This window comes from Chrysoperla carnea, chromosome 1 (genome assembly GCF_905475395.1).
Source record: "Chrysoperla carnea chromosome 1, inChrCarn1.1, whole genome shotgun sequence".
In the NCBI taxonomy this organism is placed as follows: domain Eukaryota; kingdom Metazoa; phylum Arthropoda; class Insecta; order Neuroptera; family Chrysopidae; genus Chrysoperla; species Chrysoperla carnea.
In genome coordinates, this window is record NC_058337.1 from 60,191,689 (window position 1) to 60,206,923 (window position 15,235).

The 15,235-nt window shown below is 28.7% G+C and overlaps 1 protein-coding gene across 2 annotated transcripts in view; it reads right to left on the minus strand.

Moving 5' to 3' along the window:
• Positions 1-424: 424 nt before the first annotated feature.
• The window catches only part of LOC123302878, a 37,842-nt gene continuing 23,031 nt past the window's right edge, over positions 425-15,235 (minus strand). Inside the window, exons 2-5 of one of the 2 annotated variants that reach the window (XR_006535562.1) lie at positions 6,400-7,237; positions 5,294-5,366; positions 5,116-5,230; positions 425-2,992 (exon numbers count right to left, since the gene is read on the minus strand). Coding sequence is in view for 1 of the 2 variants with exons in the window: in XM_044885979.1 (XP_044741914.1) it covers positions 2,987-2,992; positions 5,294-5,366; positions 6,400-7,237 (917 nt within the window). In the remaining variant the exon portion in view is untranslated. The remainder of the gene's footprint in view (positions 2,993-5,115; positions 5,231-5,293; positions 5,367-6,399; positions 7,238-15,235) is intronic. The other variant, XM_044885979.1, reaches the window with a different exon arrangement.

Consider the following 15,235-nt stretch of genomic DNA (forward strand, 5'->3'; position numbering starts at 1 on the left):
AACACAGACTTATATTAAATATACACAGACAATAATTTGTGGAGAATAATAAGTGGAGGATATGATTTCTTCTTGTTCAGCCTAAAATGTGCATGTCGCAGTTTTTTCTGTAAATTTGGCATCCCTATTATCTATCTCTTTCTAACCGCAGAAAAAATATATAACGGGTGCTAAATTAACAGAATAGGCGAATTTGCTTTTTTCTGCTGAACAAGCTAATTGATAATCAAATAAAAGACCATTTAAACTAAAAGAAATTTTATATATTTACAAAATATACAATCACCTCTTAAAAATATAAAAATAAGTAAACTTATTTAGTTCCTGAATTGTATTTAAAATCACATGTATCACAGTTACCTATTTTGACTGTTTTTTTTATTTTTTATTTAATATTATAATCTATTTACTTTTTTATTCATTTTATTTATTCTCTCAAAAATATTTTTGTTTTTTAGTTTACTAAAACAAAATTATAAGTTCACGTTTTTTTAACATTAGTATTTCTTTATTACACAGTATGCAAGGTAGTATGTAATAAAGAGATACTTAATAGGGAACTTCTATAGAGATATACCATAGAGTTGTGTAGACAAAGGAAACGCAATAAGTGAATTTTTGGCCGCAGTGAGAGAGGTAGAAAGAGGCAGAAATTTTAGTAATTGCAGTAATTTTGTACATGAGACGTATAAAGTAGACGAAAAAAGTTATACGCGCCTACTTTATCTGTCTCTATACAGCTACACGACCTACTTTATCTATCTCTCCGGCTACATTATCTGTCAACCGTTTGGGTGGCGACTTTGCAGATCTATGGTATAGCTTCTCCGAACTCTGCGCTTGGGGACGAGTTAGTGTAACATATGTGCGGAAAATAAGTATGCAGAAAATGAATATTTTAATCTATATTCAATAGTTTTGTGTACTTTGATAAGTATAATTTGTTATCACGGATAAAAAATAAAAAAATATATTACGGGGATTAATTATGTGCGTAGTAAAATTCAATGTTTATACATATTATTATAGCCGATAAAGTACACAGAATATATTTTATAGCGAATATTTAGGGCTACCATATTAGCTGCAGTTTGCACAAAGTTCCTTATTAAAAAATTATTTTTCATGTCAAATCATTTCAAACTACTTATTATCACATTAAAATTTAGTTTCATATATTTATATTATTACAAGTTATTATTATTAACTCTAAAATTTTTTAGTTTAGCCTAATTAGCAGCCATTTGGCCGCAAATTATTTCCACTGCTCTCCTTAGCAAACATTAAATGAATAATCAATATGCTTTTATAAAAAATAATGAATTTATCGGGAAAATGCAGTCACGGGATTTCAAGATTAAAAACATTAAAATTAAAATTTGTTCAAACTAACAGGCGTCGGCAAAGTCCGGTAAGAACAATGGAAAGACATAATTCCTTTATCTAATGAAGAGTCACAGTTATTTATTTTATCTAGATTTTAAACAGCTAAAAACTACTAAGAAGATTGAATCTTGATAGAACATATCTGTTATTAATTTTATAACAGATTTTCTATGAATCAGTGTTAAACAATATTGATAGACTAAGCCATTATGTTTAAATATTATAAATTTTAATGAGTATCAAGTTTTATGTTCTAGATTTACTATAAATATCTGTGACTGAAATCAACATTTTCATTTCATATCAACATTAACTAGAGCTTAGAGTCCTTCTTTGCTCTAAAACGTAAAATAATAAAAATATCTTTAATAACAATAGACAAAAATTTAAGCATTATTTTACTGCTAGTAAAAATCCAATACAATTGAGTGTAAGTGTCTACTTTTACTAAGAAATGAGTACTCTACTCTCCTAGTGAAGTACCTACTGACTTAATTAATAGTTTAATTGAGGAACCAATATCCTCTATCTCCTATTTGATCACTATATGACAGAGACTGTTGAAAATAGTTTCAAAATCGTTTTCTCGAATAGAAACAAACAATTTTTCCGTCTTGGAACGAAGAAGGGCTTAATTTATATTTTGATAAAAAACTGTTTTAAATTAATGTAAGTATGTAATGGCAACATTTTGTCATCACAAGAAAGTAGAAGTCGAAGCAGGCAATTCGATTAACAAAGAAGAATTTAACAAAACATTCTATACTATATATAGTAGTTCGTGGAATCAATGGTTGTAACCCATTTTTTCTATGAGGTACCGGTACTAACTGAGCACTACCGATTATTTCAGGTAAACCCGGTCATTTAATAATATATGCTAAGAATGAAAGACAAATTTTTTTTACGACTTTATAAATATTAACCGTAATTTTGATTCAAAGCGGTTTGATTGATTGTTATATTTTCGGAATTACCTGGTGCTTCTATGCTACAATATGTGTTCATATTTTCTACAAAAGTGTTTTGCAAACTTTGAGTTGCCTCCTCTTGTTCTTTCCAAAAGTCGAATATTTTCATTTTCAATATAGATTGGATATAAAATTTCTAAAGCAAGTTGATTGATTGATCGAAGACTTCGATTTTCGCGATCTACTAGTTCGCATTGGTCCAGGATTTTATATGGAATGTAACATTTAAGAAAATAATTTCTTTCGTAATAAGTTTTAACTTTATAAATACAAATTTCAATAAAATTTAAAAAAATCATTTGTAATTAAAAGAATGAAATTACATAATATTTTTTGATGAAGCTTTCGAATTGTATTCTTGAAATATACAACTTTGAATCTTTCCTATAATAATATAACGAAATATTAGTTCATATTTCCATATTTTTAAATAAAGACAGTCTTGTTTATTGATTTTCACTACGAACAATTCCACTAATATTCGAATAATTTGTTTAAAAAAAGTTTGTTTTCGAGTTGTTGAAGTCCTAATTTAACACAAATTTAAAATAAATATGTCTTTGTTTTGTAATCGATTCTGCAATTTCTTTGACGCAGTTCAGTTCTTTTCATCACGAAATTGTTGCAGCCTACAACTGAAAGAAAAGAAAAATTAATTAATTAACAAATGGAAAAGTTTAATTTTTGGAATATTAGAGCAGCCATATTAGACAAATATTTAATAAATTTTTGCTAAAATTATCTATAATCAGTTTAGTGTTTTACTAATGGCCAGCGTCTTAGCAATTAAATATTTTATTGTAATCATAATTAATCGTATAAATCTATTAAATTCCAGACTATGAGACTAAGTCTGTCTGTCTTGGACATTTGACCTGTTTAACCTTTAATTTTACTACTATACGAAATCTGTAGCGATCATTTATTCCATACATTAATTACGTTTGCGACTAAAAAAAATTTTTCTTAGAACTTTGATTTGTGTATGTGTAAGTGAAAGAAATTAAAACTCGGGAACGAAAAAATCTAAACAATTCAATTTTTTATCTGCGTTATATAATTCGAATGTTTAGCTTGAAAAATAAATATAATGTTTATAGAAAAACAATTAAATTATTTAAAAAACCGGATAGTATGATTTTACTTAATTTTTCCTCATTTGACTCGTAGTATGACGACCAAAATTTCGTAAACATGATTACTTTTTCAGAGGAAGAGTTTATAAACAGAAAAAAAACCAGAATTAATCAATTAATTATTTGCTATTACGCACAAATTCTGTACAATAAAAAGTACCATTCACTATGTTCGTTTTTCTACTTTAAATATAAACTATTGTTTAAGACCTTGTGTGATATTTGGCGGCAACGTTTTTTTGTAACTTATTTCAATATTTTGCAAGATATAAGCTATCAAAAATATGAATATACAAACGTTTTAATGAGATTTACTTAAAGCAAAACTATGAGACCCCTTTAAAATTTAGAGCACATGCTCAAACAAAAGATGTACCTCCAATGGCTTATTAAGCTCATTAGTGGCTTGGTTTATAAACCAATAATCGCGTCAATTGTTGATGAAATAATCCAAAAAGTTGACTAATATATGTAAATTAAAAAATTTATGACAGCCCCTGGTCGTGCGGAAGCTCAATTCGTTTTTAGTTTTTTGCTTTAGGTTAAGCCACTAACAGATCGTTTTACAATGGCTTAATAAAGAATTGTGAATAAATCATTGCAAATCAATCTACAAGTAGCTTTAGAAAAACATTTCAAACAAAAATAATGTAATGGCAGACAGTGGCGGATTTAAGGAAAAGGCACAAAAGGACACTTCCTCCTTATTTTTTTCAGTCTTCGTTACTAAACTTGCTGCCTTCCGTGTGATGCCCTTTCATAAAATTTGTCTTTTCCCCCATTTTTTTTTAGCCTTTCTTAATGAACTTCGTGTCCCCTGGTGATGCCTTTTCATATTTGTTTCCCCTCCACCCTTTCTTTAATCTTCGTAAATGCACTTGGTGACCCCTTGTGAGGTCTCAGTGGGCAGCAGCTGCTTTACCACTCCTTAACTCCTTAAATCCGCCACTATGGCAGAATACGTACAGTCTACAATTTAGAATACTCAAAATATAATTAGGAGTGTGAAATCTTAGGCAATCCCATGTGCTAAATAATATTAAAAAATAACTATTAGTGTTTGCATTTAGTAAGAAATAGAGGAAAATTTATGTTACAAAGCTATTCTTTTTACATTCGATTTTTGCCGAATTAAGTAAGTTTGGGAAAAATCAGGCCCGTGCGCACAGGAGGTGGTTTGGAGTAAAACCCCTCTCCCCATTGAGAATCTGTACACATAAATTTGATTAGCAATATAGCGAACTAGAAGTTTGCTTGCATTAAAATGTTATCTCTATTTCCGCATTAAAAGATCTCTATTTTGAGTATTGCAGTCAGTATTGCCATGGTACTGTTTGCTATTGCATTATTTATGTTAAAATCATTCGGTATGCTATGCCTATAAATTAAAACTATTCTATTTTAAAAGCTCTTACAGATTTTTCTGTTGTTAGTTTGTCTGTTCGAGCCAGCTAGTAAACAAAGCTTAGTTTATACCACTAGTATAGCATCATCCAGCATAACTTAGCTGAACTCTCTGAAAACTTGGTCACTTAACTGGTCTAATAAGACTGGTCTAGAAGAAATAATGTTAGGCACAAAAGAGAATTAGATATATATGAATGATTATTAATTTATCATACACTGACAGATGTCTCGTTCTGATGAATAAAAATGCCAATGAATAACCAATGACGAACAATCTCTGCTCAATTTTCAATTATATTCATTTTCATTCTTTGGTGTATAGACGGAAAACTATTTAATATAAAATTCGATTTTTATGATTTAGTTTGTTTAGATTTTATTTATTATATTTACCTCAAATCGATTATCGTAATGTGGATCAAAATCATCTTCGTTGACTAGTCTTTCCCGCGTTCCATATTTAATCCTAAAAATTATGTTAAGAATTTAGTAAATTGAACAAAATTCATAAAACTTGAGTAAACTTGGAGTTAGGGTAAAAATTCGATGGGTCATGCATAAGATTAAATCTTAGTTCATAATAAATATACAAAAATAGTCTTGGTGTTTGTTTGATAAATCCACCTTAAGGGGCTCATTTTCATAATAACATCTCGATAATTTTAATATTCGATGATTTTATTGAGAGATAAAAAAAATTCATTAATTATACAGCGTATATACTTAAGTTGGCTCCATATGGAAAACTTTTGTATTAAAAGGTATTACACATTCAGCTATTTATTTTTGACATCGAATGTACAGCGTGCCACAAATTGAAAAAGTTCGATAGGATTGCCAATGGTCGTTTTAAATGTTGACCACTTAATAAGAGAAACGGTTTAAGAAATTACTCCCGATATATATAGTAGTGTATTTAAAAATTTTTGTGAAAGAACAAATACAGATATGGAACACGAAGTTAAAGATGGGAATGTTTTGACCACTTCAATTTTAAATTAAATTTTACAAATTCTACTTATAAAACACGTTATCTGTTATCCTAATTAACCAGTCATCGTACTTCAAATGTTTATTTGCTGATTTTACTCATTTAAAGAATGATATGTAACAAAATAATTAATACAAAACATCTAATTTTGCCTATATTAGATTACGAACATAATTACTATTGTTGTCGTAAGTTATCTTCAGTTCGTTTTTGCCTCAACGTATTCTTTGCGTTCCATACATGTAATCGTTCTTTTACAAATATTTTAAAAATCTCCTACGTCTCGAAATCATATCTCGAAAGTGATTTCTTGAACCGTTTTCCTTTTATCTGCTCAATTTGTAGACACCCTGTACATTCGATGTCAAAAATGAATAGTCGAATGTTAATTTTTTCGAAAGTAGAGATTTTTATAAAGAAAAACTTTTTTTCGTAAACCTTATAATAAAAAACTTTTCCATATGGAGCCAACCTAAGTACACACGCTGCATATAGACATGATACTTACTCCAAAGATCTCCTCCATAAAACTAACGAAGCATATCCAACTAAAGCCACAAGTAATAACACACCAATCAATATTCCAGCCAATGGACCATGCGCCACTTGTGACTTCCCGTTTGTTAAATGATCATGTCCAAAATGTTTATCAACAATACTACCATTTTCCATAACTTGATCGGTCTCAGACTGAGTAGTAAACAAACGAGTATTGTTTACTACCGAATTAATAATAACAGTTTTAGCAGTAGTTGTTAAATTTGGATCAATTTGATCCACATCATATTCACCCTCATAATGTTTCTTGGATAATAAATCGGGTATTTCTGTATCCACATGATTTGGATTCTTTGATAAAAAAGTATCTAAGATTGTTTGGTTCGATTTAAATTTATATTTTGTTGTATCCGTTGGGAATACTTTTGGTGGTATATATAATGGAGTCGAGTTTGTTGTCGATTCATTTTGAGTAACATTTTGATGTTCGGTTGCATTTATTAAATGAGCTAATATTGTATTATTTTTTAAAAATTTATACTTATTTGAGTCTGTTGGAAATGATTTTGGTGCAGTTATACTTGTTGCATTTTCTACCGTGTGATTTGAGGTATGTGATAAAAGTGCATCTTGAATTGTTTCATTCTTAACAAAATGAAACAATGAGGAATTTTCTTTTGGGAATATTGATGGTGCTTGCACCGCTGTAGAAATAGCCACATTGGAATTTTTATTAATACTTGCTTTGTCACTCGCATTTGGTTTTGGTACAATTACAGTTTCAGTAAGCATTTCTTGTGCATTTTTTTCTGTTCCTGGTATTGGTTGTACAAAGTAGTGTGCTGAACCTGTAACAATTGTTTGATATTAGTAAATAATTAAAATTTCGTAAATATAATTCTTCAAAGAGTTATAAATGTCAAGAAAAATATAATCAAAGCCAGAGTTTCAAATTGAGACGCTCATCATGTTTGAGAATGCTTGAAATGCATTTTTTTTTTTAAATCTTGGTAAATCTGAGATTTGGACCTGAAGTTTTTGATTGTGGGACTTGAAACAACTAAATACAAATTTCATTTGAAAATAGAATATTTATCAAGAAATAATGCTGAAGAAATTAAAAATTTATTCTGTAATCACAAAGCGAACTTTGGACTTCTAGTTTTCTGGTCAACTTAAGAACATTTTTTATTTAGGTATTATGATCTATGTGTTCTTGATTCAATTTTTATACAATATACAGAATGCAGAATGCAGATATAGGTTGCTGAATGAATCGTCTAATCAAAATAATTTTTTTATTATTTTCTCGGCTATTCGACTCGATTTCACTAAAATTAAAGCAAAGTTTTGGAAAATAAATTTTATTACAATTCATTAATTGGACATTAAAAAAAATTTATATTGATGGAAAACATTTCAATGAAGAAGTAATAATGGAAAAAGTCTGAAAATTAGACATACGCTAGACCAATGTTTTACATGTGTCAATAATTCTATGGTTTCTCAATTTATTTGCTTTTGCGTATTCACTATTGTGTTCCCTGTAAACTAAAAAGCAACCAACTAAATAACTAAAAAATTATTTTCGGTAATTCTCGTGTAGGAAATGAATTTTAGCCGATTGGTTTAGTATGGCAGAGTACATGCGTTAAGAAATACGCGTGAGAAAGAGGTGTAATATGTTTCTTGCAAGTGTTGTAGCTTACCTCTAAGCTGTACGATGGTTCTACTGCTGCTCTGCGTGCTGTGTACAACGCACCGCGTATCGAAGCTACATTCAACACATATACATCAGTACTCTCTCATACTCGTTTGAGATATACTATGCAAAGATGTAAATTAAACAACCAGTATATGAAATCTATTATTCGTCTTCTAATAAGTAAATTGCAAATGTCGTCCTACCGATACCTGTTGTGTTTTATCGAGGCCAACATTTCATAAAACAAAGTACATTTTTAAAGCACACAGTTTAATTTAAGTAGTTCGATTTTTTTGCTTCTGATTTAAAATAACTTATATTTAGAAAAAATATAAATTCGATTCAATTAAATTGTACTATTAGCTCGAAAACACACTTTAAAGTTCAAAAAGTTTGTCTCTATAAAACGCATAAAGTATAGTTTGTTTTACTTATATTTAAAAAAAGTTTTCTATTATTGATAGCAAAAGTAAACAACTGCCACCATCTCTTGCTTTTAGATGTAGGTAGGAACTAGCTCCCTAAAGGTCTTCAAGTTACTGCCTTGTTGTAAACAAAACCAGCATGGATTTATTTAATTTTAGCCAATGACAATAAAATGTGTGAATTAGTGCCAATTAAATGCATAATTTTGAATTTGAAATCAATACAAAACTGGTTTTTCTTTGGGTTCCGTAGACAAAAAAAAATTTTTTCCTTAATAAAGTTAAAAGTTTTGCTCAATGATTTTTCACTCGCCTAAAATTTAGATTAAAATTTATTTTCGAGCTAGGTTCAAATTAGCTCAGTTGGTTAAGGTGTAGCCAATTACGTCCAAGGTATGCTTAGGGTAGCGGGTTCGATTCCCGCCGTCGCAATAAAATTATTTTAAATAATAGTTGTGATGGGCCGGTGTTATAGTGCATGGTATATGCATGAAGGAGGTGCACTCAGCCTCTGAAATTGAGGAGCTAATAAATGAAATTATCAGCGGAAAAGTGGTAAAACACATATATGATATCACAATGGGCTCTATAGCCTAAACGTGTCCATCGTGGACAGCCAATATAACCTAACCTCTAGCCTAGGTTCAAATAAAGATTCTCCTGTTTATAATTTCAATGTAAATCGTACTACTCTACAGAATATTAATTTTGGACTTTTTTAATAATAATGTGTTTTGCAAAACAGATAATAAAAACACACTAAATGAATATCATTATATTGGAATTCATTTTTTGAGACAATTATAACTGTAACTAAAGTCATTGGTAAAACTAAAGGTTATACCAGGTTATCTATATACAACAAATCTGCTATAAAATCTCACATGAACTCTAATATACGAGTATAGTCTACATTCCAAAAATGATAGAGCATATTTTATTTTCTTATTTATTCTAACTATAAATTATAAACTATCGGTAGGTATACATATACTTAATTAACTACACCCAAATTTTTTAATTTATTTAAAAAAAAAAATTGTAATAAAAAAAATTTAGGATTTTTTTGGTAAAGATTGTAAAAACCGTTTTCGAGTTGTACAAAGTAAAGGAATAGTAAATATATTAGATATCAATACAGAGATGCAAAATAAACATAAAAGTTTCTGGTATTGAATTTTGTTTTTCAAAGATTATTATTGAGAATTCTAGGTATTTGACATAACATTTTTAATTGGGAGAAAATGCCTAAATCAATTGAATCAATATAACAATGTAATCATCAAAGTATAAATTAGCTAATACGTGTAATTATTTTTTCGTTTATATAGTTCGAGGTATAAACTTTTAGAACAAACGTAAAATTTGTAATTTCGAATTGAAAATTTGTTCTCGGTTTATTTTGAGTATTCATCAAATATTTTCTTTGCAAAATAATTAATGATAGTATACTTCTTTCTTCGATATTTTTCGTTATATAGGTGTTCCCGGTCTGAGATGGCAGTTCTAAAAACGAAGTGCATAATTTTTTTTTTCCTTCCTACAAAACATTTGGCATAAATAATCAAATAATATTATGAAAAATATGAACAAAAGTTGCATGAGGGACATCATGTTCTGACGTCAATTTAGATCTTAAAAGTTAGGAGAGAGAATAATATATCTATATCTTTAAAATAGAAAATTGATTCTCATTTAAAACTAACATATTTTATTCAAAATATTTTTTCGAAAATTTTTAGCTTTCGGGAAAATATGTCATTATTACTTTTAATCGAAAGAAAACACGCTTTGCAACAGAGAAAGGCTTTAGCCAAAAGTTGTCAAGAGCGACAGAGGATATAGAGGATATTGTCATTTGACCTTGATATTCATATGATCTTGAAAATTTGTCTGCGCTTAAAAGTTATTAGCATGCTAATAATGTGCACAGACGAATGATTTGTATTGTCCTTGATAACTTTTTTCTAAAAAATTTTTCTAAGACTAGCGTATTTTCTTTAGATTAAATGCAAATAATTTAGGTGTTATTCTATTTCTTACCTTTTAGGATCTAAATTGACTATTAAAGCAACCCGAAGAATCAGATCCATTCTGATGTCAGAACATGATGCCCCCATCAAATTCTACAACTTTTGTTAAAGTTATTTTTTGATTGGTTAACTACCAAGCGAGCTATTAGCCAAAATATATTAAAATGCTCCACCCTGTACAGCCGCGCTACTAGCTAACTAAGTATTTAAAAATTGCTTCACGCACTCAAGCTGTATATAGATAGATCGAAATCAAGTTGTATATAGATGCATATTTTGTAGTCTCTATAGTCTCGAACGTGACTATATATACAGGTTGGCTCTAATAACTACCGATAGAAGAAGACCATCAGCAATTCTACATTGAATTTTAATCAAAAAGTTTCATCGCAAGGAAATTATTATTGATAGAGTTATTAGTTTTTTTAGTTTTTCACACTCAATATATTTTAAATTTGATAATATAATTGAATACATTTTAATTGAGTATTTCATAAACACTACATTGTCCTTCAATAATGACGACAAGTTATCGCAAGCAGATAAGTTTTTTTTTTATCAATTATTAGCATTGCAAATTGTAAAATTTGTCATATTTTTTATTACAAATTTATCAAACTAAAATTTTCTATTAAAATGTGTAATAATTAGCTAAGATCACGATAAGGTTAGAAATAATTGATAAAGTATTAAATATTACATATTTGATTTACAAACTTTGTATCAAACTTGAATTCAACTAATAGTAAAAATTAAACTTACTACCTTAAATACTCACTCTGTATGTATGAGAGAGAAAAAGATAAGTTAGAGAGAGAAAAGGAGAATTACGTAAAAAGAGAATCACTTGCCATTGTAAGCCCTAAAAGCTTCCAAAAAGTTTTACTAGAGCTAAGATCGTATCCTATGTTTTTACCCGACTGTCATAAGGAGTAGTTAAAAGGGGATACAATAATATATATAAGTTATATAAATTTAATTAGAAATAATAAATAGGTTAAAAAAGTTTTAATATAGTATAATAAGAGATTTTTTTAGTGAAGAGACACTAAAAAGTCTAAAATAAAATAAATAATATAAAAAATAAAAACCCAACTGCGTAAAATGAAATCTGAAAAGAAAGAAACATGTCCAGTAGTTTACATAGCGACTTCAACAGTCGAGATTCATTAAAATCTAGATCGGCCCAAAACTTCCCTATAATGGGCCTCGACGTAAAAGTCGCTATGTAAACTACTGGACTTGTTTCTTTCTTTTCAGATTTCATTTAATGCAGTCGAGTTTTTATTTTTTTCATTATTTATTTTGTCTTAGATTTTTTAGTTTTCCAGCACTAAAAAAATCTCTAATTAGACTATATTATCGACCCTTTCCCGCCTAGTTTGTCCTGTTACCAATATTTTTGCTAAAAAAAGTAGTACGCCTATAGACTATAAGTTTAGCAATAACAGTTATGTCTAGAAATAAGTTTTAACTCGATTTAGTTTTTCTTATTTAGTTAATATAATGAAAAATCTGTATAAATTTCACACTTGACCTGATTTAAATTATTGTTAAAAGTTCATGTAATTGACATATAAAATTAATAATAATTATAATTGTATCATATCGATGTATAGAATATATTTTTTTTTCGCATACTATTAACCTTTTGCATAGCAATTGACTTGTAATAAAGAAACTATTTGACTATAATTTATATTTTCATAATGGTCATAATTAAATTTAACTATGAAATACTCAATCATGAGCGTTTTTTTATATTTATAACCATTACTGATTGTAAGAAAAAGCATTGGCGCAACCACGCCGAGCAAGATGAAGGCGGACATTACTTAAAGTTTAATAGTGAGATAAATAACTGTATACGGTACTTTACTTATTTAACTGTCTTTGATCAACGTTTCTCTTGTTCTTTGAATAATTCGAAATCGCGATGTACATTAAATCATAGTAAATAGCTTTATAGTACTTTAATACACAGGCTCATTTAATGATAACAAGATCCGATGACTTTGCGGTAAGAGAAGATAAACTTCTACAAATTTCTATTGGATAACTTGAGATTGTTAGTTCATTATTCCTAAATTGATGCTGACCTAATCCGACAATACCTATTCAGTGGCCAAAAATTATTCCCGAAGAAAATAAAATTCTTCATATGTGCAGGATATAATATTTGGGATATGCAAGTTTTGATAAGGATATTTTTACAGGAGAGTCGAGAGGATTCACCGGGATTTTAATTATGAATCTACACAAGACAATAATATAAGTCATTTGTTTTCAAGACATAATAATTTTTATTTTCGAACATTATCCGTATACAGACAGCTTTTTTTTTTCTTGGTCTATACGTGAAACTTGACAAATAAGTTTTATAGATAAGAATGCTTCAAGTTAAAAAATGTTGGGTGTATAAGTGCACATCTTACACAGACATTAAACTTGACCTAGGTTTTCAAGCTCAATGAAAAGTTCACTCGACTCCGAAATTGGTAATAGATAGATGAACACTTTAAATTAGAACACTTTAAGTTGTTATTGATTAAAAAGGGAATATTTTTTTTTTAATTTACACCCAATTTGTTTAGACTGGACAGATCGCTCGCAAGCATCCCGTATATCAATAATTCTTTTAATACCCTGTATACGAAACATACCAGAGTATGCTAAGTTTAGTTCCAAAATTTTAACACTTAGAAATATTGATGCTAAAAAGGAATTTTGGTATAGCTGTTCCTAAAATCACGTAATTAGTTCATTTTCGGTTGTCCGTCTGAATCAAAATTGAAATTGAAAAGAGTTCGTAAATCGTAAATGAGTAACTTTGGTTCATCTGGTCTTGGGCCCGTAGATCCCATTTTGTAAATCGTAATGTTTGAATGTAAACAAAAGTTTAATTGTAAAATATGTTCCTGATAAAAAAATTAAGAACTTTTGTTTGAAACATTTTTTCGTAAATATCTTTATTATCCCGTAAGGGTTCAAATTAGAGCAAAACGTGTAGTAAAAATTTAAAATAGAAAATAGCTTCAAAGCTTCAAAGCATGTAGATACCAAAACATTAACAAAAAAATCCCTGAAAAATTTTGGAAGAAAAATGGCCGCATTTTATGTTGGCCTACATGTTCAACACTTTCGAATGAGGTATTTCAACAATTAACTCAGTTAATTGTTTATTTTAACTTGTTTTTTCTTTAAGATTTATGGAGTATTGATACTAACTGAGTAGGTATTTTCTGGCACCAAGTCTAGATAAACGCAGTCATTGCTAAGGGATTAACGAAGTGGTTTCACGCATTGCACTCCATCCATCCAGAATACAACTAATACCTACATATTTAAAGAATTTTTTAATAAAACGATGGTGATACGCCAATGGGAAAACATTTATAGCTACAATGTCATAGTACTGGTAGACAATTAATGTAGTACCTACATCAATTTCAATATCATACCCAATACATTTAAAATAATTTATTAGTTATACTAAAGTTTTAGTTGTCTGTCAATCATAGATTTTAATCTCGGAACGCAAAGTAAAACAGGTGTCTTCGGAACTAATATTGTGGCTACTGGTAAAAAGTAATAATAAGGTATCCAACTATTTCAATTATATCTAGGCTACTGTTTTACCTTAGCAGAAACGTACAGGAACGCATGTTCTTGTACTCAAGGTTAACGATATTCTCAGTGATTTTATCGTACTAAATGAATTAAAAGATGCTATCCTAGCAATGGTATTTCTAGCTAGGGGACCACAATGATCTACAAGGGCCCAAGGGAACAAAAAAAGAATTGGGGGTCTGTGAGATGTAAACGGGGGTCCACGATATTTGATCTCATTTAAGCAGGTTGCGTTTTCCATTTTCACTTTTCATTAATAGTTTTTTTCTTAATAATTTGTCCCAGATAGACTGCCAGGAAGATGACGTTTTTACTTCCTTTCAATATTTAAATGACCTCTATGCAGATTTTGAAATAAGATGTTTCAAATATGGCAATATCACAAAAGTTAATAAAGATAAACTTTAGAAACGAGATTAAGCTATTTGGGGTTCAAAAATATGTACCTTTCAATTAATCAAATAATTAATTAATATTATATCCTGCTTCTAAATAAAATTTATAACTTATTTAAAAAAAAAAAAAATGTTAAACTATTTCAAGGATCAAAAGATATTTAACACATAATTAAATAATAATTATTAATTAATCAATATCTAGATTTTAATTATTTCATATTAATTAATTAAAAAGTAATTCGAATTCATTAAAGATGCAAAATGCAAATGAATATTTACATGCATTAAAAAAGAAGCATTCTTTTATTATTATCATCATGATTATTAAATTAATAAATGGATTTGATTCTTCTTTGAATAATAAAAAGATTTTATTCAGATATTAATAACACTTTGTGTAGGTGATTCATAAAATACTAAGTTCCTACCTATTTCTATTAAAATTGTAGGTGAATATATATTTTTCCAAGTTATTATTAAAACTTTTGTATACAGTATCTTTCAAAATTAAACTAACCTTTTAAATAATTACTCATTCTGTTGACCAAAATTAGATATACAAATAGAATACGTATAGACACGAAGAGGTTACATATAATTTGTGTCACTCACATTAAGCTTAAGCAGGAGTGACGAAATTGGTTACGGCTTAGAC